Source organism: Lycorma delicatula, chromosome 1, assembly GCF_047948215.1.
Source record: "Lycorma delicatula isolate Av1 chromosome 1, ASM4794821v1, whole genome shotgun sequence".
Taxonomy (NCBI): domain Eukaryota; kingdom Metazoa; phylum Arthropoda; class Insecta; order Hemiptera; family Fulgoridae; genus Lycorma; species Lycorma delicatula.
The window spans coordinates 147,380,478-147,407,127 of NC_134455.1; the positions used below are offsets into that span (position 1 = coordinate 147,380,478).

Sequence of the window (26,650 nt, forward strand, 5' to 3'; positions counted from 1 at the left end):
TATTCAGATCGTATTGTGTAATTTTTTTTATTTTCAAATACCACTGTTTTTCGAATTTATTCACATTTATAGATGTAAGCACAATCACTGAATACCTTTGGATTGTTTCAGTTATACAGAAAAAAAAGTTAATTTTGTTTATTTACGTGGTATTATTTACATATAATTTTTTAATTTATTTACCATTTTACAAATGATTTTTTTATAAATATCAGTAACCCCCCCCCCCCCTCGCGAATATGTTCAAAATAGAATATAAATTCGTTAAATCTGAAAAATAACTTTTATTAGCTTGATATTAAGAATTAAAACTGTGAACATAAACTTATGTTATGGAATTGAATGACTGATGAATGAAAACTCCAATTCAGCTAAATATTTTTTGAAGACGTAATTTATAATTTTATCTTCTCAAATTCCACCATATCTTATATGGTGTAGTAGATCCTATTATAATCTCTTAGCGATGATTTCACCAGTAAACAACGTATTGCAAAAGATAACAAACATTTCACTAAAATATGCGAAACTTAACTTACTTTCTTTTCATTTCAGTACTAATGATAACGATGAAAATGTGACAACGTCGACCTTGGTAATAGTGGTGATGAGTTTAACAGTTGTATGTGAAGTCCTCGTCAGTTGTCATCATCGTCATCACCGAATTTTGGGAAAACGTAGGTTATTCATATTTACAGTGAAATATGAAGCGAAGCCACCCCTAAGTTACTGTGGATCCTTGTAAAAAAATAACTGAAAAATAGTTTTAAAGGTAATTAACAGTTAAGAAAAATATATATAGAACCGGAACAGATGAAATCTTTAAATTCCGACTTCAAAAAACGATTTTCGAGTACCGTTCAATTAATTTCACGACATAAATTTATTTTGGAAAGTAATAATGAATGTCTAGTATTATATAAAAAGGTTATTTCAAATTTTACAAATTAAATTCTCATGTAAAGTTAATATAAAACAACAATAACAGTCATCTTAGCTCCATGTGATAGTCGTTTATTCTGAAGATGCACAAGAGAAAAGAGTATTTGCAGTGTGTGTGTGTGTGTGTGTGTGTGTGTGTGTGTGTGTGTGTGTGTGTGTTGGTGTTTTACAAAATAAATCAAGATGAAGAGCTGTAGACAAACGAGTTGACGGCGTTCATTTTAACTTTTGTTACTGAAATCATCTGTGTTCAAATATAGCACAATCGCTTTATTCTGTAGCGAACCGCAAACCTTAATTACATTTAATTGGCGTAACCCATCACACTTCATCCCGGACAACAATTAACGCCTAAAACCCTGAATAGTAAATTCTTAGATATTTTACGGAACAATTAATGCCTAAAACCCTGAATAGTAAATTCTTAGATATTTTACAGCACTTTTATTACTCTTATAAAATTATTACGGTTTTCGACAAAATAATATGAAGATTGTTTAAAACTCGATAAACAAACGTAGTATAATTCTCAGTTGTAAAAATTCACTTAACTATTAGTAATGCAAAGAGAATAATGTAGAGAATGATTCGTTATTTTAAACAAAATTAAAATGTACAAAGACGTATTAAGCCTATAACATTTTATAGCTGTGTTTTTCATGCACTGCAGAATAATAATAGAAAAGAAAAAAACCGTAATTGATACATACATATTATAGTTATATATCAGTGAGTCATAAATAAAACAATACAGTATTAGTTTTTAAAGAAATAATTATTTTAAAAAAATATTTATCTTATTTTAAAAAAATAAGATTTTGTTTTAGTAAAAATCAAAATTATAGTTATAGTAAGCACATAATTAAACTTAAAAATAAACTTTATTAAATGAGACATTATTTAAGCTATAATTTTCAGGATAAAGTTCATTTAGCACCGTGCTTAATACACAATTTCACTCCTCGTTAATAACAAGAATAATGGAATTTAAGGAAAAACCAACTGCTACAGGTATAGTCTTAAATTAGAATATATTAAAAAATTGATAGAATAACTGCAGAACCATACTTATTAAACCCAGCTTAAAGAGAAGCAGAAACGTATATTTTTTTATTTTAATTATTTTTTATTTTATTTACTTTTTTTGATAATCAGTTCACGATATGAACTTTAAGCTTGTACGTAATAATATAGAATGAAAAATTTTCTCTTATGAAAAATGTCCTCTTGACTGGAGTTTGAACCCGAGACCTTCTGGATGAAAGGTTGAATCACTACCGCTTCGACTCGAAGGTCAACTTTATTTATTTATCTCGTGTTCCTTGATACATACATTCCTGTAAAGTGAACAGAATATCACATGGACTTTAAGACAAGTAATTAATAATCCCATATAACTAAGAAGGGATTAGTTAGATCCCTTATTATAACTAATGAATTCGATTCTCCTGTAGATAGTCTTATTCAAATTTCGTAGCGATGAAATATTTTTCTTCGTAGTACAAAACAAAAATTTCTTTTCCCCACGTGCGCTATAACACCCATCCGATATATTAACATCCACGAGCAAATTGTTATGAAAAGATTTTATCGAGTCTAGTGACTAATACGAATGCAACACATTGGATGTAGACGCATCACGTTCCTGCTGTCTATCAGAAGTTGCAACAAAATTGTTACAGCAGATCTTTGATTACTAGGCACCACATGTGCTCTACACAATGCCGAGACTCGAAGCGGTTTTTCTACCTCGACCCTCTCCTCTACGGCTAACTGTTGTTTTTGTCGCACGTAGTTAATGAGAAGAGTCTGTTAGTAAGATTTAAAAAAAGGTTTACACGAGACAAAAAAAGAAGCTCCTTCCTGGGAGTCGTTCGAGACAACAGTATCATTGTCAACCGACAGAAATAATCTGACCTACAACTCTTACCCTCTGTAACAAACATTCCTGCGCTTAAAGATTTAAGAAAATAAATAAATAAAGCGCAGTTCAGTAGAACGTTTTTTTTAGATTAACCTCAATCACGGATCAGCATTGCATCTCCTAAGTTTAATCTTATCTAATAGATTTAGAAAACTGTAACATAAATTATAAATATATATTCTAAGCAGAAACTTTTTCAATAAAAAAAAATTATAAATTTAACGTAAAAAAAAATTCGTTTTTAATATTTTTTTTGCGATAACATTTTTCATTAAGACTTAAGTAATAGTTACTTCTACACTGGATCATTATTCAAATACATTGGAAATAAATAACGATATTTTCTACCGCAAAGAAATTCATGATTATGAATCTATTCATAATTCTAATCTGTGAACTAAGGATACGTATTAATTTAAAAAAAATTGTATTACGCATTTATGTATCATCCAATTATACAACGCCAGTTTGCTGATATTAATTTCAAAATATTTAAATATTAGTAATTTCATATACTATTCTGAAATTGCTTGTTCACAATAACTTTAAAAAAATTATATTCTCTTCTATAAATTACATTGCGTATCAGATATTATAGAAATATAATATTATTTCTGACAAAAATTTTAACCAAGATATGTAAAATTTTACAATTTTCCTTAAAACAAGAGTGTACTACGAACTTAAAAAGATCTATCAGTTATTTCAACAAAAAAAAATTAAGAATACATTTGTTTTTTAATTATAAAAGAAGTTTTTAACAGATTTTAAGTCGAGAAGGATTTAGATGAAGAAATAGACAAAGAATTAACTATGTAGTTTTTAAAAAAAACGGGGTTTTAATTTACAAAGCAAGACGTTTATAGTAGGTTTACCTACTATAAATTAACCGCTAAGTACTATTCGGTTTTATTGTTACATTACTGCGATACGTTCAACTAAATGTATTGATTATATCGTATCCCGAAAGCAGCTCTCCACCTTTTCTAACTGACCAGTTATCCTGTAAGTATTATTACATCAACATCTGTGTTATAATGAAACTTTTTGTCTTAGTATGTACGTAGTTTTCGAATTTCACTGGCAGATTAGAATTACAGATTAATTACTCACTCTGCATCAATGAACAAAAAGCGCTAAAAATTTGCAATATCATTTTTTCTTGAAATATTATAGACTGTTTAGATAATTCAACATGAATTAATTAAAAATATTCAGAAAATATAATTTCCAAAAGAAATGTAATTCTACGATAAATTTTTTCATAGATTTTTATAAATTAATACTGAAATTTTTCTAATCTACAGGCTACAGAAATATTTACTTAAGTCCACGTTGCTAAGTTCTAAGCATCAATTTTTGTATTTGATACATTGATTATAAATTTTGATATTTCATTTTCTTGGGCATTTATTTTATATCATTTACTGTAAAATATATAACATTTTTATTTAACCGGTTTCTTTCATGCTGATAGGTTACATCTAAACCCCTTAAGTATGCGGTAATTTTTTTATTTACCAAGTACCGAAAGAGTATCGTGCACCGCACTGCACGGTTCTAATTTTAAAAAGGATTTTTAATATCTGTCCCCAAACGGTACTTACAACAATCTAATACCAATAATTACGTACTAAACTGAATCGAGAAATTTTATTGATATAATTTCATTTTTCCATAATAACTACTAAATAGATCTTGAGTATTTTTTACTTGGGGAAGCTGAAACTGCAAAACCTAACAGAGAATATTACGTGAGAAATTTATAAATCAGTTCCGGCTCAAGGAATAAAAACATATAAAAAGATAAACGTACAAGAAGCAAACTTATGATTTTTCAAAAAGTTCTGTATAATTTAAAAACGATATGAACAAAAATTACAAATAACGGTTTTTGGTTATGGTATTTATAAAACTCTGGTAAATCGTTGTTATATTTTATAAAAATGGAGTAAGAGAAGTGAAATTGTCAGTTTTATTCTTTTAGATTAATTGTGTTAAAGGAAATTGAATGTTTTTCTTCAATCTGTTAATATCACTTTAGAAATATGCTTTTACTTTCGTTTTCGGGACATTATATCTAACTTTCAAAATTGCAACTTTATCACAACTTACCGTTACAAGAATTAAATCTGTTGATCGTTTCAGTGAAATGCATTTGAAGTCTTTCTGTCAGGAACTGCACTGGACCCTGAAAAAATAATAAATTACTCATAGTAAACTTAGCGAACTCATTTTTAATTTCTGATTTAGGTGCTACTTAAACATATTGTTTTTTTAAGTAAAATTTGGCTCGTTTCTATTATTCTTCCTCGAGATTGTTTCACGGATTTTCTTTCAATTTTATTTTATCTATTTATTTTTTTGAGCCTAAAGTTCGAAAATAAAACCTTTCCACGGTAAGCGAGTATGCTCTCCCAGACCAGCCGATTAGTATAAAATATCTGAAAAAACGTTTTATGTAATTGCAATTCACTATACGAATGCTATATTAGTACAGAATGAAAGACATTCCATTCTTTTCCTTGACCGACTTAAATGATCTTAAATGATCTGAAACAATATTTTTAAATAAATATTATTACTGCTGATTTATTTTTTTACAATTAACATGTAGGAGATAGATTAAGTGGATCTGTTTTTTTTAATTAAGCCCTCTGCTTCTATTTCATTCTTTGAAACAAGACAGTTTACTATGATACATCGAACTTCATTTATTATCTCTAAAATGTTGCGTTAAACTTTACTAGCGTTAGTTTATTACTAATATTATTTTTACAATGATTTCTATCAAGATTTTACCCGTATTTTAACGAGCAAGATGAGGTGATTGAAATAAAAGGTGTGAAAAAACATTTTTCGAATAGTTAGGGAATCAGACCTCAGACGATGATCATGTTTACCAGTTACCGACTAGCCGGCCAGTTGGTTCTAATGCCCGTATTTTGCTGTCTATTTACAATAAAAACCGTATATAGACTAGTACGAACACATACGTCAAGCGAATAATAAATAAATTTCCAGAAATTATAAGCTTAACACGCATTTTTAACATAAAACAAAAGATAAGAAATCACAAACATAATATTTCCATCGTTAGCGTTATTACTATTATTATTTCTTTATTGTTATTGTTGTTAAGGATAAATAATAAAAACAGTCATAACTGCTCACAAAAAATTAGTACTGAAAAAAGAATCTAGTCTAAAAATAATTTTAAAAAAAATAAATATTTAGTAGTTTATAAAAAAGACAATTTATCCTCACATTTACACATGCAAAAAATTCAACAAATCGAAAGGTTTTTTTTTGTAGGTGGAAAACGCTTTTTGCGTCATCATCGCCCGGCTAACAAAAAATGGCCCTTCTCGGATAATAAAAATATTAATAAAGTAAGATTAAAAATAAGATGAAAAAGTGCGGTAATAACAAGGCTAAATCAAAAATAATAGAACCAACGTAACCAATAAAATAAAATTTATAGCACGAATAACAAAATAAAATCAAAATTTATCGTTGGATAACTAAAGTTTTCTTCAGTATATTGATACTTCGTAGAAGAATCGGAAGGTGAAATAATAAAGAAAACTTCTAAAAATATTTTCAGTGACACTAGAATAAAATCTGACTGATTAGGTTCGATTTTAAAATAAACACTAAGTTTATTTTATTTTTTAACTAACCTTTATTTTGTAATATTAGCTAATATGTTACACAATAGATACAAATTACGAAGTTTTCGCAATCGCTTAATATTTGCTTGCCTCTAAGTAATTTAATTAAACTAATTTTAAACTGGCCTAATTTACTTAAGCCTATTTTGCATATCGTAAAACTGGCTTAATTACAAAGAGTTTACAGAAAACAAATAAAAAATAATATTTTATTTCTTGCGCCTCTACCTCCCAAAATAATAAATAATATTATCCTCTCCCTCTATCCGATATATTCCAAAATATTTCTGCAAAAAAATTATTAAAACTTATCTCTTTCAAAAATAGAATATTATTTCCGGTCTTTAAATCGGTGTGCTTGAGCCCAGTTTTGTTTTTGTTTTTTTTTTTTAATTTTAATAGAGAGTAAAATATTTGTTAAAAATCAATACAATTAATGTACCATCTAATATTGTATTTAAAGAAACATTACGCTTCATGACATCCTATTTTTTAGTTCATTTCCGTGTCAGACGCTCTACCAGAGTAATTTTTACAACTCTACCTGATGTTTTAAACCGTGTTTAAATAAGTTATACGCTGCAGGATGTAACAGTAAGAGAACGGTTAAATCTATTTCTTCAAATTTAACGATGATATACCGAAACCCATCGTGCATTCTGGCACGTAAAAACGTAATACAACAGATAATTTAATAGACAACCGCTGGTCAGCGTATCGGTCAGAATAAAAAAAAACACTCAGCATCCATGATACCACCACTTAAACGAGTGAATTACGAGATCGCTTACCAGAATTTTATTAGTTTATGTCAGCTTAACATACTTTTTATTATAAATAAAAAAATAATATATAAAATTTTATAACGTAAAACATTTGTTGAGTAAGAAATGTGTCAAAATCCGATAGATTAATGCTTAGCCCATTACTATTAGCCGACTATAAATATTCTTTAAAATAAAATTATAGTTCTACAATGTTAATATTTTTTGAATTTTATCATGTATACGCTGTCAACAAAATCATAATATTTTTCGACATAACAGGTCGTTGAAATGTTATTATGCGTAATTTAATCTTCGGTTGTTAGGATGAGAAACAAGATATAACGAGAAACTTATTTTAATTTGTAAAACGGTCATATTAAACGTAGTGTGAAAATTCAGGAATTTCGAACCGGTTTTCTTATAGCACCTTATGTAATCAAAACTTTTTTTTGTTCGTGTTTAGATTTATCGTAGAAAACAAAATCTGAAGTAAGCAAGACTCCCCGAATAACTTGGTAGAGTTATTACAAATGAAGTACAGACTGAACAAAAACACCGAAAAATGACCTGCATAAAAATGATGGTTTATATAGACCTGCAAATTATATAAAAACCCCTATTATTACTCAGTATTATTACTCAGATTATTGCATTTCTTGTATAGTTGATCAAGAAAGGTAAAACTTCATCGACAGATAGATTACCTTTAAAAAAATTCCCTTAGGATCGAATTAATATTTTTATGGTGGTTTTTTAAACTAGTCTTTTTGCAGTCTTTTTCTGAAGAATTATCAGCATTATTCAGGACCTCAAAGTTGGGTTTTTATTTTATTTTTAGAAAAAAACTCCTCGGCAATTTTCAACAGTAAATTTTAATTTAGTAAACTCTGATATTAGAAATATTTGTAAAAATTGATTATGAAGCAAATTTTCGGTATCGGATACTAAAGAAATTTTTCATTTTAGTATTCCAATGATCGTTTGAAAGACGCCTTGTGCGCTACTAAATCTTGATTATAATTCTACATGTATTCATTTTTATAAAACGACTTCACCAAAAGAAGAACGATATCGATCCGGCCCGGTTTTTTATTCTTTTTACCACTGAACCGATTTCAGTGATTAACTTTTCAATTATAACTTACTTTCAGTAGTTCCTCGTTAGAAATTACAGCGATCCTACAGTAAATTTTCCCCAAATAACTTACATTAGTTGGAATACTTTTTATGCGTAAAATTACGTACATTGTCTTCATAAACCTTCTGAAGACTTTGGTTTTAACATTAATGTTTAATATTTATTGTTAATCCGGAATAAGTATTATACAATAGACATTACATACTAAAACAGTAAGCATATAAAATTAACAATTAAAAACACGCAATATCACAATGAAAAATATTCCTTTTTTATCGATGAAAATTTCTTGCCTTCAATACGAACTATTTTTTCATGTAGGCAGCCTTTTTTTATAGACCTAACTATATTTTAAATAAACCCTTATATCATTATCAAATGTAAAGTATTTTTGCGCGAAAACTTAACAGGAAAACGTTTTATAAAAATAAAACACTTTCTCACATTTCAAAAAGTCTTAGCTCACGCTTGATAGCAATCTATTTACGTTTTATCATTTCATTCGTCATCATCACTTAGTACCAGATTGTTGTAGCAAATTTATTTATAGCCTGATAACATTCTGTTACTTGATCTATTTCTGGAAGAAATTTGAGGAAAACTATTTGGAAAACTTAGTACAAAAAAAAAGATATTGTAGATATTCCAAAGAGCCTCAGCTCATTCTAGGTACTATTATCTAAGTCGTTTCGTGTATGTCTTTTCTATTTTCATCGATGCAAATCTCTTGCCTTTAATATTTCCGAATGTATTTTTTCATGTAGGCTGCCTTTTTTGTAGACCAAACTATATTTTAAATAAAACCAAAAAAGCAACATAAACTTGAGAACAATAATAAAACTGATTCCTAAAAGGTACAAATATAAAAGTATTTTTTCAATCTCTAAATTTAAAATTTACGAAGTCAGCGCCAAATTCACTGTTACTAGGTTGTTAATAGTGAACAACCTAGTCTGTTATGCAGCAATACGTCGGAAATTTAAATTAAGGGCTAATTTCCGAAATATTTTAGGGAATAATATGACGATGTTATCAAATGTCTCGTTATTTCTTAAGGCCCAGAGTCTACATTCGAATATTTAATAATTATTGTAATGTGTTTTTTAGGGTTTTATAGTGTGATTTAGAACTTCACTCTTTTGGCTGTGATATTGTACGTTTAGAATCTTAATTTTATGTGTTTCGTCAATTTATACAGCATATCAAATAGAAATTTTGTTGTTTTAATTTAGATTTTTGCTATCGTTATTTTATTGAGGTTTTATTTCGCCTTTAGCTTACGGCATAATCACTTTACATTTATGCAGTACGGTGTGAAGAATATTTTTCATTGTGATATTGCGCGTTTTATATGTATTAATTTTATATGTTTACTGTTATTTAATCTTTAAGTTTGGTATTGTTCACTTAAATTCTTTATTATAATAATATAATGTCCGGGCGCTGATAACGACACTTCGTTGTGCACCCAAAGCAAAAAAAAAATCAATTTAGTAAATAGGAAAGTCAGGTAGAGGACTCGTCCAATAAGATTGAAATAAGAGACGATCAGTGCAATAGAGGCAGGGCTTCTTAAACTGTGGGTCGCGACCCCCAGGGGGGTCGCGAGACTACTGAAAGGGGGTCGCAAAGATCTGATACTTTTCAATCATTATAAATAAAATTTTAAAATTAGTATACACACTACGTACAAATATAAATACAAATAAAAATCATACAAAATACTATTGTAGTTTTATTATAACTATTTTTTGAAAAAAGTGGCAATGCAAAACTGTTATGTAGGGCCTATAAATGAAAATATGGAAGTAGCATTTAAAATAATAAATACAACGCGCTCCTCGATTTTCAACTGAACGTTCGACATTGATGTCTGGCCGCCGGCGTCAGTGTTTGCAAGATAACTTAGTGATTATAAGTACCCAGACGCCGTGTCGCCTTACAGCTTACACATACAATACGGAAGCATAATCAAGCTAGGCTAGGCGAATCGGCATATTATTTTTATAAAAGAATAATAAAAAAAATTAAATGAAAGCTTCTTTTTCGGCGTCTTTGTGATACGGTGCCTTTGTGCGCTGCACACTTTGAACACGCCATGCGTCGGGGTTGATCTGATCGTAATTTGTTGTCATTGCACTGGTAAAGATTCGAGTGTAGTTATTTTTCTGTTTGTACTTCAGTTTGGACTCAGCTTTGTCTTCGTAGTGACATGTGTGTATTTACTGTGTAATTTTCAGTTGGTGTTTTTAATTATTACGTTAAAGTTCAACTACATTTTGTTTAATTATTTATTATTATTTAACCATCATGGATAAATGGCTAATTAAAATTCCAACTAATAAGTCTGCCACGCCGTCACAACCAAGTTGCAGTGCTTCAAATCCGACTTCTAGCAAAACAAAAAAAAGAAAATATGACGAATCATATTTGCAGTATGGCTTCACATGCTCTTCTCACAACAATGAAGAACAACCAGTGTGCTTAATTTGCAAAGAAGTTTTGGCTGCAGAAAGCATGAAACCGTCAAAACTGCAACGACATTTGAATACTAAACATGCAACGTTATCAAAAAAGCCAATAGAATATTTTGAGCGTCTTTTGCAAACATCAAATAAAGAAAAGAACACTTTGGAGAAGTATGTTACTTTGAATGATAAATATCTATTGGCATCGTATGAAGTTTCGTATTTGATAGCAAAAACGAAAAAGCCTTTTACTATTGGAGAGCAACTTTTACTACCTGCAGCTATAAGAATGTCTGAAATTGTTCATGGAAAACAGTATGCTGCTGAAATTAGTAAAATTCCATTATCAAATGACACTGTGTCCAAAAGAATTTCAGACATTAGCAATGATCAATTTCAACAGCTTCTTATGAGACTTAAAGACAGCTCAAAGTTTGCAATACAACTGGACGAGTCGACAGACAATTCAAAAATGGCACAGTTGTTACTTTTTGTAAGATATATTTATGAGGGAAGCATTCATGAAGATATACTGTTTTGTCGTCCTCTGGAAGGTCATACTCGTGGAAAAGATATATATAAAAAAGTAAATGAGTTTTTTGAAAAAGAAGGATTAAATTGGAAAAATTGTGTTGGTGTGTGCACGGACGGTGCTGCAGCAATGACCGGACAAGATCTTGGTTTTACAGCATTTGTTAAAGCTGGAAATGATCATATTACATTTACACATTGTATGATTCACTGAGAGGCACTTGTTGTTAAAAAAATTGCACCAGAATTAAACACTGTGTTTTTTGATGCAGTCAAAATCATTAACTTTATTAAAAGTCGAGCACTTAATAGTCGATTGTTTAAAAATTTGTGCATTGATATGGATTCGGATTATACAAGTTTATTGTTACATGCTGAAGTTAGGTGGCTATCAAAAGGTCGAAGTTTGAAACGATTATTAACTTTAAAAGATGAAGTTCTTATATTTCTAACAGAGCAAAATTCTAATTTGGCCGATTATTTTCAAGATAATTTATGGCTTCTCAAGCTATGCTATTTGGCAGATATTTTTGATAAAATCAATGATATGAATTTATCAATGCAGGGAGTCTGCGTTAATATGTGTATGTTAAAAAATAAACTTGAGGCCTATGTTAAAAAAATTCTTATATGGAAGAACAGAGTGGAAAGTGGATCGCTCGAAATGTTTCCATTTACTGACGAGTATATAATTAGTAACAATATTTCAAAAAAAGATACTCCTATAACAAAAATTATAGTTAATCATTTGAAGGATATGGAAGTTTACATGCATAGGTATTTTCCCAATGATATCGATACACAACAATGGATTTGCAATCCATTTTCAATTGAAATGGAAGAAATTAATTTTTTAAACTTAAAAGCACAAGAAGAATTTGCCGAATTAACAAGTGATACTACCTTGCGACTTAGATTTTCTCAAGTGCCCGTGCATGAATTTTGGATAGAAATCAAATCAGAATATCCCCTACTATCGGAAATGGCAATGAACAAATTACTGCCATTTTGTATAACATATTTATGTGAATCAGCCTTTTCCACATTAACTTACATAAAATCAAAATACCGTTCAACTTTAATAAACGTTGAAAATTTATTACGATCTGCACTAACTCAAATTGAGCCTAGATTTAATTATTTGTGTAAAAATAAACAATCACATCCGTCACATTTATTGTTTGATGTTAATAATATGTTTTTATTAAAAAAATTGTTACAAAAGTTTATTTTTTCTATTGAATATATAGATATAGTTTTATGTTTTCTTATAAAAAAATTGTTACAAAAGTTTATTTTTTCTATTGAATAAATATATATATAGTTTTATGTCATTCTATTTATTGTGTTTTATTACGACCGATATCCCGTCAACGTTTCCAATTATATATATGTGAAATGAATGGGTACGTATTCTTTAATCCTTATTTTATTTACATTGTAAAATAGTGCGATATTACATCTACATCTACGGTTAATATATATTTCATTATATGGAGGAGGGGGTCGTTTAAAATTTCGTAAGCTTGAAGGGGGTCGCTATATAAAAAAGTTTAAGAGCCCTGCAATAGAGAACTCGAACCGGATTTCAAAATGCAATCTTCCTGCCTGATCTTTGAGGAAAAAGTTATTAATTAATTAATATTATTAATTAATTAACTCTTTGTAGTCGCTGTATTCAGAACTTAAGTATATATATATATACCTAGAGAGTAACACAACTACTGTAGTACCAAAAAAATAAATTTTTTAAGGCAATGCATTAATTCAAAATGTCGTTTTTGTTTTATATTTTTTTTTTTAGTTTTTGATAAAAATTTTCAGTAAATAGTGGAAATTGAAAAATAATATATTTTCCTAAGTTAACCTTGGCGTATACATTGTAAAGCTTATCTCGTAAGGAGTATTGTCAAACGGTCTTGTACCGGAAGCGCCAACCATAAAACCTTATTGCAGATCAATATTAGCCAAAACACGCAAACAATATTGTCGAAAGTGAACATCTCATAATAAAGGGTCCGAACCCTTACGGCTCTTAGTAACATCCTGTCATCTACTCTTACTTTGCTAACGTACAAGTGTACGATTCCCTGTGCATAAGGATATTTTGATATCTTTTTCTGTATGGGTTATAACCCGAATTTCCCTAAAACTTTAATTTACATATTTGACGTTTAAATTAAAAAAATCTTTCTGTTAATTAGACAATCTTTTTCAATTATAATTGAAAATAAGTATTTGTTTAAAACAAAAATATTACCATTAATGTTATTAGGAATAGAAATATAATAATGATAATAATCGTTTTAAGGAAAAGAATGATATGTTTATTAGAAATGTTTAGTTCAATAAAAATTAATGTCTAAACGCTATGAATTAAAGAAAATATCAGCTTTCTATATTTTAACTTTGAATGTAAGAAGAAATGATTTATTACTAGGATTAATATATTCACACTTCTTAGTACTTCATAAGAATTATATTCTGATTTTGTAATAAAACAGGAAGTATAAATATGATGTATACTTGGCCCAGCAAATGTACGAGCTTGTGACATATGAGCAGACTGCGTATTACTACTCGTCTGAAAACATCAACTTCGCCTATCATATTGTACGCCCTAATAACTATCGTATTTACATTTACTAATTGTAAACGATATGTAATTAATCCTTTTACAGCCTTTATTTGTACTGAATTATTAATGTTTAATAATAAACAAAAGCTTACCTGAATTTTCTTCATGCATCTAGTTTAAACTTCTAGCAAGTTCACCAACATCGCTATAGAAATCACTATCACTGTCACTTTCATTTTCACATTCACTATGAAAGTCCTCACGTATAATATAACGTTCTGTCATTTCATCACTCAATGGTTTCAGTTTTTCATACTCTTTTTCAGTATGTTTTTACTTTTTCACAATAGGGTTTCCAGTCATCTTCACCGTAGAATTAATTTTCCCCGTAGTTAATTTTTCAATATTTGTGAAAGAAAACGTTGTGTTATGACTCACCAAATGTTTTTTTACGGCTGACCGTACCATCTCGATCGGATTCAAATCAGAATGGTACGGTGGGAGTCTAAGAACACGATGCCCATGTTTTTTTCAATAGTTCATTCAAGTGATATATTTTTATACTTTAGTTTTATGTAACTTTACTAATTCATATAACCGTGGTTTCAGCATTTTTTTAACTATACCAAATATGAGTTTTCACCAGCTAATCGGTCATATCTTTTCTTCTGGAGTTTTATAAAACGCCAAAAATTTGGCGCTTCATCAATCAATACCTGTATTGTGATAAGGGGCGTTATTAACAATTACTACTGACGTTGGTAGAAGATTTTGAATCAATTTTTCACGCGCCATTTCATGAAATTGTCTGTATTCATGTTGTCATGGTAGTCGCAACTTTTCGAACTGGCTGTCCAAGTTAGTAGTGCGTTCAGAATAAAACGGATTTTTCCTCCAGCATGAATTACTATTACTTAGCTATTGCCTGTAAATATTCAATTCTCCTCCAGCTGAAATTGAATTTTCAATTAAAAGTTTGCTGTTACTTTCAGTTTTATGCCATATGAAACCTAACACTTTCAAAATAACAGCTAAAGTTGATTCACTGCCTTTAAAATCAGTAGATGACTGAAGTTCTTGCCATATTTTTTATTTTTTTTTTTTTAAAGTAGGTAATTCATTTTTCTTTGAATGAGATTTTTTAACTGTTCTTTTAACTACACCTAAATCAAAACTGTCCAGTCCACTGACAGGTTTCGAACGTCATGTTTACTTTTTCGGCGTGAGAACACGAATTATTTAAAGAACACGAATGGGAGGTTGATTAAAGAATCATGTGTTTTTTCCTCTTCAAAGTTTTTGAACCTGTGTTCTTGATATACCACAAGCAGCAGCAGATCTTTCTTCGCATTTTTGAATGTCAATTTTATGTTTTCGCCAGTTAATTTACCTACTTTTAGAGCTTCTTTTTTCATAAAATCATAAACATAATTGATAATTTCACGTACTTGATTTCTAAGTTTCTTTTTCTTAACTACGTATTTAAATTCTACCATAACAAACCGTATTAATAACACGAACAAAAATAATATATTACAGAAAATTTGCGATAAACAATGAGTAATTACAAAATAATATAACATCACAAAAACGCTAACCGAATACCTTCACTGAACACGATATAAACTGGACTAACGTTTACGGATCTAAATATAATTGTGACGAAAGATATCATTTCTAATTACATCTATAAATTTTTATAGGCCTGTACATAATACCAATCAAGCATTAGTCATTGGTTAATGAATTGTTATTGTTAAAAAGATTTAGTCATTAAGCATTTTTATACATGTAATCAACTCAAGTGGAAAGAATCGAACACACAGCAACATAAATGTATTATTTAGGCGCCCGTATTGTTTATAAGTAAAAAAAATGAAATAAAAATAATAATTACGCGCAAAAATAACGTTTTGGAAAACAATAATATAATGAGATGTCAGCACTTGACGTCACAAGCTCGTAGATTCGCTGGGGCAACATATACCTCGATATAATTTATATATGTACTTGCAATCTGTTCATATTTTTATCTGGTTTCTGAAAAAAATAATCATACATATCAACTGACGCGTAACGGGTATTAAAGTGCAACACAAACCGGCTACTACACTCAGGTGTAATAGATAGAAAATACACCGGATTAGGAGCTGTTTAGTACTTTTCGCTTGTATTATGAAACACTTGCAAGCTTTTATAAAATCTCTATTAAAAAACAAATGACTCACTATTTATAACTCAATGCAATTACGGAAGATAAATATGGTAGCTTCCACTACAGGATAAAAAAAATTCAAAGTTACAACTTTGAAACAATTTTTTAAAGACAGAACAAATGTATAACAGTTTTCTCTAAATTATTTATTAAACACCTCCTTTATTCTTTTACATGAACTTTCATGATTTTAATACTCATTAAAATTAATTAAAATAATTGTTTCCTGTTAGTAAATTTAAATTTATTAACCACAAACCATGTAATATTGTGGTTACCGATCGTACTTTCTCTATAGCTTACAAAAATCATCGGTAAAATAAAATCGATAAGTTTAATTATTCAGAAAAGTAAAAAAAAAAGGTAATGGGCGTTTTTTTTTATATTACAAAATCTCTGTAGTTCTACTATCCTTAATCGGTTGATATTTCAGTTCTTTTTTTTAAATACAATTATACAAAGGTAAAATGATTACAAAAGGTTGTGCTCCCAAAAACCCTCAGAGATTATGATTTTTGAATATTTTTTAAAAATTTTTACTTACGTAGAAGGAATTAAAAATTAGGTAAATTAAAACAGTCATGCTGAGGAATCAATGTTTTACTAAACTTATGATAATGAATTCGGCAATAAAATGTGTTAATATAAGTAAAGAAAACAAGGTGAATTATTAAAACGAGGAGGAATTCAAAGAAATACAAAAACAGTCTATTAAAACAAAAATAAAAATAAAAAAACAACGAAAATGTGTTTACAAATATAATTTTGATTACGTAATGCTTTGAACAAAGATTAAGAAAGACAGTCATCGGAGAGATAATAATAATCGTATAGTAAAATATTGTAGTTTAATCTTTGCTCGGTAAACCACTGATTATTTTTAAAAATCATAAATTTTTTGCTGATCGCATCAGAACACGCTGTTCTCAGCAGGAAATACTATTTCGGTTTGAGCGATTTAAAATTGACATTAAAACTGACTAATTTGAGGAGAATTTACGTGATTTAAGGATCATAGTGCTTTTACGATGTTGAATTCATTCTATTACCACAAAAGCAACAGGTGTATTTTTTTCAGTCATAGATATAAATTTTATTATGTTTTGTTTTACATTATTTATTAATTTGAAAGGAAACAATTTTTATTGTTTATAATTTTTCACGTTCTCCTTGGTTTAGGAACTTTTAATGGATATTATTTAACAAAGTAGCTTTAAAAGGAATCGTGACTAACAATGGGGATTTTATCTGGTTCTTTGAATTTTACTATAGTTCAGTTTATTTAAATTGGAAATTAATTTTTAATTTAGCACCGGCACTCAGAATTATATAGTGGCATGTCGAATAAAATGTTTCAAGATCGACTCGATTCACTACTCTAAAAAAACCTGTTTCTTTTTCTGCTTTAGAAAATTCTTCTTTCTTCATAAAATCATTTGCTTCTGACGTAGAATTCTCGATTAACGTAATTTTACGATATCAGATTTTCTGTTTTTTAATGATATTTATTTGAGCAAAACGAACCTATTAATTTATCATAGAGATCGATCTATAGAAACTCCATTAAAATTGGTTAAATTAATACGTTGTTTTTTCTATTTTTAATGTGAACGTTGGAATCTGTTCAACTTGTGAACAATATTCATGAGATGTAAATGATGACTAGTCCTTACAGGCTCAGGCTGACAATTAGTGAGATATGTGGTTAATTGAACCCCAACGAACAAAGTAATCCACTGTCTACAATTCAAATCCATATAAAAGTAGCTTAAATTTTGTTAAGATTTGAATCTCAGAACCTTCGATTTCGAAAAGCTGTTTAAAAGTTGATTTTCGACGACGATTTTATCACTAAATAGCCCGGTAGGGTTAAAAATTAAATGTAAAGTTACAGAAATCATGAAGAAAAAGATAGTTTAGAATTCATTCCAATATATTCGAGGAAAACTATACTTTTATTTTGAAATTTCCTATATTTATTTGCCTCTACCAGTTATTTTATTTTTAAGTAGAAGTAATTTCAGAGCGATATAGTTTTTTAAAAAAGATTCGTTATAAAATTATTTACGTCTGAAATTTCAAGTTCAGACGTAAATAATCTTACAACTCTAAGATTAAAAATTAAACAACCTCATTATTTCTCCCTAACTACTAAACCGAGGGGAAACTAATATTATTAGGCATCGTATCTAATACAGCTATTATATTAATATCAACTACTTACATGGCATTATTTACATATGCACCACATATGTTCTTACTGTAACAAAAAAGAGCTTCTCTTACTCATAGGCATTCCACTTTTATTATGCATAACGATCCAAGAATAATTTTCCTGTCGCTTATAATAAAATGATATGCCGAATGCAGACGCTCTCCCATTTAAATTAATTTAACAGCGATTTACGATTCAATTCAACGGTTCATTTTACTCAAAACACATTCTCCTATTTTCCTACAATTCAACGCTTGCAATGATATAAGATTTATTTAATTTTTAAGAGTTTGTTTAACAGAGACGGTCGTAATGGCGTGTAAGTATAAATGTACCGGCAAATGTGAAGTCTTGAACATACTCAGGCCGACGACTCCTGAGACGTGTGGTTAATTGAAACCCAACCACCAAAGAACACCGGTACCCAAAGTCTTGCATTCAAATCTGTATAAAAGCAATTGCCTTTACAAGAACTTGAACCTTAAAATTCTTGAATTCGAATTCGAAACACAACTGATTTATATATATATATATATATATATGTATATAATATATAAAGTTAAACATTATTCTTCGCGATTTTTACGCACGTTTTTCTTTTTAATTTCAATATCTAATAAGATATTGATTAAAAATAACGTACGACTAGAATACAGAATTGGAATAGTCTGTAAACCGCTTTACATTACAAAACCGAGTATGACTAGTCGATAGAAACACATGTAGGTATACACAGCTACAAAAATACTACTTTAGCAGTATAAACATACACATACTTTACAATATTATTATAAAATCTCCGTGGCGGAGTAGTAGCGTCTCAGCATTTCATCCAGTCCCGAGTTCGAATCCGGGTCAGGCATGGCGTTATCCATACGCTACAAAATTCTATTTCTGTATCCCACGCACAAACTTATTGCATGCAGATCTGTAAAACTGCTGATATTTATTTGAAATATTATTAAAATTTCAAACTGTAAATAGTAAGTAGTTCAGCCGTTACTTTTATACTAAGTTAATATTTAGCTAACTTAGTTTTCGTTTTCGTTATTAAACCGCATGTAACGGCCAAAGTTACTTGAAACTGATGAATTCCGTATTCCGTAAATTAATTAGGTATTGAAGAAAACGTAGTAGTGGACCGGTTTCTCTTTTTTAGTGCAATCAAATCTTATTGTTTTTATTTATTAAATAATGCCTCTTTTTAAGCAAATCTGAAAAGTAACTATGTTAGTAGTATTAAAAATGGAAGGGAAAGGCGTTTGGAATATGTGATTTATTTAACGATTGAGTTCTCAACAGATTGTGAATAACAAAAGTTATTGCGTACAAGAGAGTAAAATGGTCTGAAGAAATCGATAATGTTGCAGAGATATATGTTCGGGTCGATCAAAATCCGGAACGATGAGAATACCATAACATATTTTGCTGAAATTCGTTGAAGATCATCGTTCAATGGTTGTTTAAAAAAAAAGTTCTTAAAAAAAGTAATAAATTACACTATTTTAAGTTACAAATTTCGCAAGAATTTCAAAGGATGGTTTTCATCATCATCGGGTCGAGCACTATTCGATCTTATGAGCAAAAAATTTACATAAATCTAAATTTTTTAAGTTTTAATCTTATTTTATTTTCAGACGAAGTTAAGTTTATATTAAATGTCCAAATTAATAAATATAAGTCTGACAATGGAACGATAATAATCCATAATGGATTATAAAGGACCATAAGCAACATAATCAAAAACTGTACGTTCAGTCAGGAAACGTTGGAAATTGAACAACAATATCATAACCGACGTATGAATTTTCCTACAGGGAATGTTTATTCAGATGGTAATTTTACGGTTTCTCTTCTTTTATTACACCAATTCTGTTGTGATGTCGCAATATTTTCCTACAGAAAGAAAATAACCCAAATTCTTAACCGGATATCGTTCCATTTCCCTTTTTTCAATACTCCATCTTGCGTCACATCTAAAATCTTGCGTCACATCTAAATCCATCAAATTAGTAAAATTCCTAGTTTAAATCATTTAATTTTGCTGGTAATTCTTTCAGCAAATCAATTAAAGTAAGTTGCAAGTTCTAGTTTACCTTATACAACTAGTAGTTTAAATCTCGCCTCGATTTCTTCTAAATTTGCTATCTGCATAATTTATTCTATTTTTGGTCTAGTCTTAAAATTTTTGCTATCAGAGAGTTAGAAACAATTTGAAAATTTGTAATCGGTGTAACCGCGCGCGCGTGTTAAAACTAGTTGATTTTTAAGATTTATTTTTAAATTTAGGTATGTTAGAAAATTAAAAAGTAATCGTATAATAGATATGTTGTAGTAAAAATTGTAACAATATTAAAATAAATTTAGGTTTTCCTTTTAATTATTAATAATACTTAAAATATACATGCAGTATATTTGTACTTATAAAGTAACTTGTCCTGACTGACTGATTGAATCATCAACGCCCAGCAAAAACTACTGAAGATAATTTGTATAATGTTCATTTTACGGTGTATATGCACCTAAAAAATTATTTTTTTGAAATTTTGAGTTTAAAGGGTAAAATGAAGCAACAATGAAATTTATTTTCTTATTAATTTCTCGGTAATAAATAAATATATCAACCTGATTTTTGGTGTGTGTATAATCTTCACGTGAATATCTAAAAAATAATTTCTATATTTTTTGAAATTCCGAGTTTAAAGAGTTAAAATGGATTTTGATATTTTTTAAACCAGTTTATTTTTTTTTTAATTTCTCGGTAACAAATGAAGATATCAACTTCATTTTTGCTGTTTGTAATCTTCATGTGAGTATCTAAAAACCAATTTCTAGATTTTTCAAAATTAGACCTTGAAAAGGGATGAAGAAAGGTAAAAATATTTTGACCAATGATTGCAAATTTTTCCCATTTCCGACTTTGCTAAATGAGTTTTTAAATAATTTTTTTTTAATTTCGATTTTTTAACGGGTGTGATGGTGTACGATGCAGTGGCTCAACCAATTTAGCCACTGCTATTGTTGCCGAATGCGCGACGCGACTGGCTGCAACTGCCTCCTTAACTTAAAAAAAAACTTAACTGAAAAATAGAAAATAAAAAAAATTGACCGCGACTGAAAACGCAAGTAACCAATAGCGCGGTCCAAGCCTCAACGGGGATACAAGTTTACTTATAAATGGTCTTTTCATATTTATGATGAAAAAAAGGTAAACACATTCTTTACGGTAAAAAGTAACGATAATTAACATTTTGTAGAAATTATAATAAATTAGCGCGACTTATATTCAAAATCATACCGTTTATTTATATAATTCTATCTATATACTACATCCCTAAGGTGGGAGGAAGCAATATTTTAAGTGTTGAAGAAGGTCAGTACACCGCCATATCTCAGACTAATGATACAGAGATACTTACAAGAAAGGTTTTTGGAATACCAAATAGGCAGTAATGAGATTGAATTCAAAGTGTCAAGTGAATATTTAATACCGTGAATTGCAATTAACCCCAAAATTACAACATATACATTCACGAGAGATTCGATAACGATAGAGGGATGGACTGGACTCGACTGAGACTGATTGGAATTGAACGAGTGCTATTTGCGCAGACGGACGCGCAGAATTTCCAGAATGCTCGAGACAAATCGGAACTACTCGCGAAGCTGCGAGAATGTTCTGGTTTTGAGAATGTTCTGCGCGCATCAATTCTGGTTTTTTCAATGGAGCGGATCGGTGTTACCAAATATCAATAAATTTACTTATTCTTGGTAATCTGTAAGGTTTGTAATTAAGGTGATAGTGTAACTTTAGCGTCAAAATACTCAGAATTATTTTTGTATACATTGTTATTGTATGAGAGGGGGGACGATGAAAATTATGATTGAAAATTGGAGACTGAGAAGCGCTGCTCTATTTTCATGAATAAAAATTTTCCTTTTTTATCTTAAACTTTCTCTATCACATAAAGTAGGCATAAGTAAGGATAATTATTATTTTTGTTAAAACTGTCCTTGACTATCTCGCATGTGAAACTGCATCAGCTTTTTTTTTTTTTTTTTTGTTTGGGGGCGAAAAACGGTAAAATAACTCTAAAATAACAAAGATTATAAGGTTTAAAATTAATATAAAATATATAATAAAAAGTTTATTAAAACAAAAGTTAAAAAAGTGAAATAAAACTCAAAACTAATATCGCAGACGGAGTCTTTAAAATATAAAAGCTAAAATAATAGAAAAAAGAAAGTATATAAAACTTAACTAATTCCGATAGGTTGTGCAAAAGGCTCTCCCTTCTCGAATAATAAAATTAAAGACATAGAACTAAAAACTGCATCAGCTACTTCGATAAACATTCATTTCAATTTTTATTCAATAATTTTTTTATTTTTACCATTTTTAAATTTAATTCCCCTCTTATAATCCAGTGTCTCCTAGCAGGCTATTATTTGCAGTTCATACTCGCCTAAATAACTCTGTTATCCGGTTTTAACAGAGTTTTTCGGATCCCGTTCTGGACGAATTTTCCCAGAATTACTTTCCGGCAAAAAAAACCGAGTAGCAGCTATCATTGTTATACAGTTGTAGTAAATCGATCTAATGTGATTTTATTTAATCCATAATCTAAACAAATTCTTTGATGTTCTGTATAAAGACAAATGAGATTTTCCACTTATCTTGAATTTTCGACCGGTTCAAAGCTGGCGTATTGTCAACATTTTTTATTTTAATTTCGATTCAAATACGCTACGAAGGCGTATATTCTGCTTATTTGAATATCAACACGTTTCAGAAAGAAAAATTCATTTCTTTAACGATTATTAGTATCACTTTCTGTACTTTATTCGTGATTACATGATTCTACCTCAAATGTTTTTCTTGTCATAAACGGTTTTTCTGTTTTACGGATTGTTGAAATACTAAAATTACTATGACTGATAACGATATTTCATAACGATATTTTTCATAATAACGATATATTAGTAGACTGGATTATTAAGTAAATTTTAATTCTTCATATTGGCATGTGGATGAAAATTATCTGCAAAAGCATTTGTAAAATGAATTAAATGAGATTAATATCAACAATAGCAGAGCAAGTATAACTAAATAACAGTGACCATTACTGTTAAATTCGAAGCATTGCGTTCTTTTCTGTTGGCTCGATCAGAAACGCCAAGTTATCTAACTTTTCATAGAGTACAAAGAGGTGATTGTTGAATCAGAAATAATTAAGCTGATTTTAATCGGGTTAAAATTAATAATTTTAATCCGACAATTTAATATACAAATAGGAGAATTGCTTCAGATGGAATATACATTTAGATTCTATGTTTTCGTTGCCAATAAATAAGATTAATTCAGAGGATAATGGAGATTTTGTTAAGTAGAGCGTTTAATTTCTCTTTCCTATAAATAAAACTGGTATGTAACACCGTCAGAATAAAATTTAACATTACGAACTAATTGTTTACATCAACATACAACTCGCTAATGTTCACGTAATACAATAAATTTAATCTATACGGAACTACTTTTAATTTACTAATCGGTTTTTAACGGAACAGAAATATAAGTAAGTAAATATTTTTTAAAGATTACGTTTCGATGATCGTGAAAAAACACGATTTAGCAACTTTACTCTTCACTAGAGAATTAACTTTTCCGTAAAATTTTAAGTATAAAAAATGTCAAAAAGTTATTTACTAGTTCTTTTTTAGAAGTTATGCAGCGCTAATTAAAATGTTTACATCGAACTCTAATTTTTAGAAAAGCAAAAGTAGCAAATAGCGATCAAGTTACACGCATAAATAAAAGTTACATTTAACAGTCTTTACAAAATTTAAATTTACATACATAGAAAGAATTTCATTTTTTTAAATTTAATGTTCCGTAAAGATTTTGCTGGCATTCGTTTATCATGACTCAGAGCGACGTAGACAGTCTGAATTTCTTGCGGATCTGAATTTTTTAAAGTTTTTGTCATTAAATGTGGTCATTGTAATTTAAAACGTTTATTTTTATTGTTTTCACAATACTTTCCGGCGAACATCTTATATTCTCAGCATGTATTCGTATATTTCATGTACAATGTGTGAATTTGTAGCTCATCTTTAAAAAAATGATTAAATAAATCCATTAAAAATTTAGAACTTTTAGCCTTTACGTTAGGTTTTATAGTTTAGCCTTTATTAAAATAACTTTACATTATTTTAAAATTATTTCAAGATAAGATCAAAATATGTATATATATATATATATTTTAATTTATACAACCTAGTTGTTTTTAATTGTAAAGTAAAAGGAAGAGAAATAAAATTTGGCCGAGTAAACATCTCCAAAAATAGATAAGTCAAGGGATTAAAATCTCATATATACTATACGATACGTTCATGCATATTTTTAGTATTTTTGTAACTGAAATATAAGCTATCCGATAAAATAAATAATTGCCGTTATTAGTTATAATGTAAAACGGTACGGCGGTAGTGAATTTGCAAAAACACATTATTCAGAGATGAAATAAATAACCTCACTCAGAACAAAACGACAAGGTTATTATGATGTGTTTTAGGACGTTTGGACACAGTTAAATATTAGCGTTATTAAATATAAGAGAAGTGTGGCCAAAATATATAGTGTCTTTATCGCAAGTATCATCACCATCATCAACGAATTTCATTCCGTTATAAAAAAAAAAGAATGAGAACTTATTACGATTCAGACAGGTAAAAATAAGAAATAATTTTAATATTTACGTCAGATGGAAAGTTGTAGTGAACGTTAAAATATTATGAGACGAGTGTTTAGTACTGGTTTTATTCACTATGAGCCGGCAGTCCTAGTATACGATTTATAGAATTAATTTATCGAACTTATATAATTTGGTATTTGTATTATGTAAAAAATTTATAAATTACGAGTATCACAATGATAATTAATCTAGCTTTGTTCAAACACTAGTCCTATGATTTTTATCTGTTCGGTTGAACATATTTTTAAAAATTTTGTTAAAAAACTTGAGTACAGATCAGGCTAACTACGGCTATTACATTTTCCGCGTGATGAATTCCGAAGGTATGACATCCAGAATGCATTACCGCTATCGAATTATTTTCAAGAAACTAGTTAGGTTTATCTGTGCCGTACTTATTCTTGTATCCCGTAATAGAAGAACTAAAAATTTGATAAAAACCATCACCGATTACAAAACTTCTGTTGTAATACATAAAGGTTTATTACTAACTCAGTTCATCCCTTTATTCACTATAAGGGTTGAGCTAATACGTGTGGAATTATTTAAGAATATAGTTCAGACTATTAATTCTCAATGCAAACAGATTTAATATGATTTAAAACATCCATTGTAACGCTTTTAGTATCTCTTTAAATCATCTGTAACGATAGATACTGTATTTAATTATTTATTGTGGTGTCATCTGAAAATTTTTTTTTTTTAATTTCGAATACACTTATCTAGGATGTAGTGGAGACTTTAAATTATATCGTATAGCTGCCAATGTTGTCTGTTTTATAAGTCGGTAAACTTTATGATATTCAATATTGTTAAAACGAGGTAATTTTACGTAACTTTTATGATATCTACGTTGTTACTAATGACGGTATACTTGTGACTTGTTTGTATGAGGAGATCGCAGATATAAACTCTACGCGCTTTACAGATATTTATAGTGCTTTGAAGTTCTTTGTACCTTTGAAGCTGCGCCCATTTGCTTGATGTAGAACATTGTGCTATCAGAGAAGTCTACATATTTTTATCTTTGTGTTTCGTTTCGTTAGCGATTTGTATTTTTTTTTCTGCAGGTACTCCTCTTTGTTTAATTTGTGAGCTATTATTTTTAAGTCATCTATACACTTTAAGTTTGGATCGAAACTTAAGAAGCATTAATAGAGGTTATTGTTTCGATCTTTTAACTTAATTTTAATGTTTCTTGCAGATCGGATTGACAGTTTTCGATAAAGTGATAATTCTAATTATACTAATTCTACAATAAGATCGTCAAATGGTCAGACAATTTTACTTAGTTTTATGTTATGGGAATCACGCATAACTACAACCAATTAAACAAAATATTCGAATCAGATAAAAAAATCTGGAAGTCAGGTAACATTATCGATTAGTTTTAGTATTCTAAAACGAATTTTTTAGTAAAATAAAAATTTAATTTTATCCATC

General features: G+C 29.1%; 1 protein-coding gene across 3 annotated transcripts in view; it reads right to left on the reverse strand.

Moving 5' to 3' along the window:
- Positions 1–26,650, reverse strand: part of nau (myogenic-determination protein nautilus) — a 116,014-nt gene that overhangs the window by 51,930 nt on the left and 37,434 nt on the right. For 2 of the 3 annotated variants that reach the window (XM_075364197.1, XM_075364179.1), the window contains exon 6: positions 4,982–5,057. In XM_075364197.1, the coding sequence (XP_075220312.1) occupies positions 4,982–5,057 (76 nt within the window). Of the gene's footprint in view, positions 1–1,862; positions 2,280–4,981; positions 5,058–26,650 lie in introns of those variants that run through there. The other variant, XM_075364188.1, reaches the window with a different exon arrangement.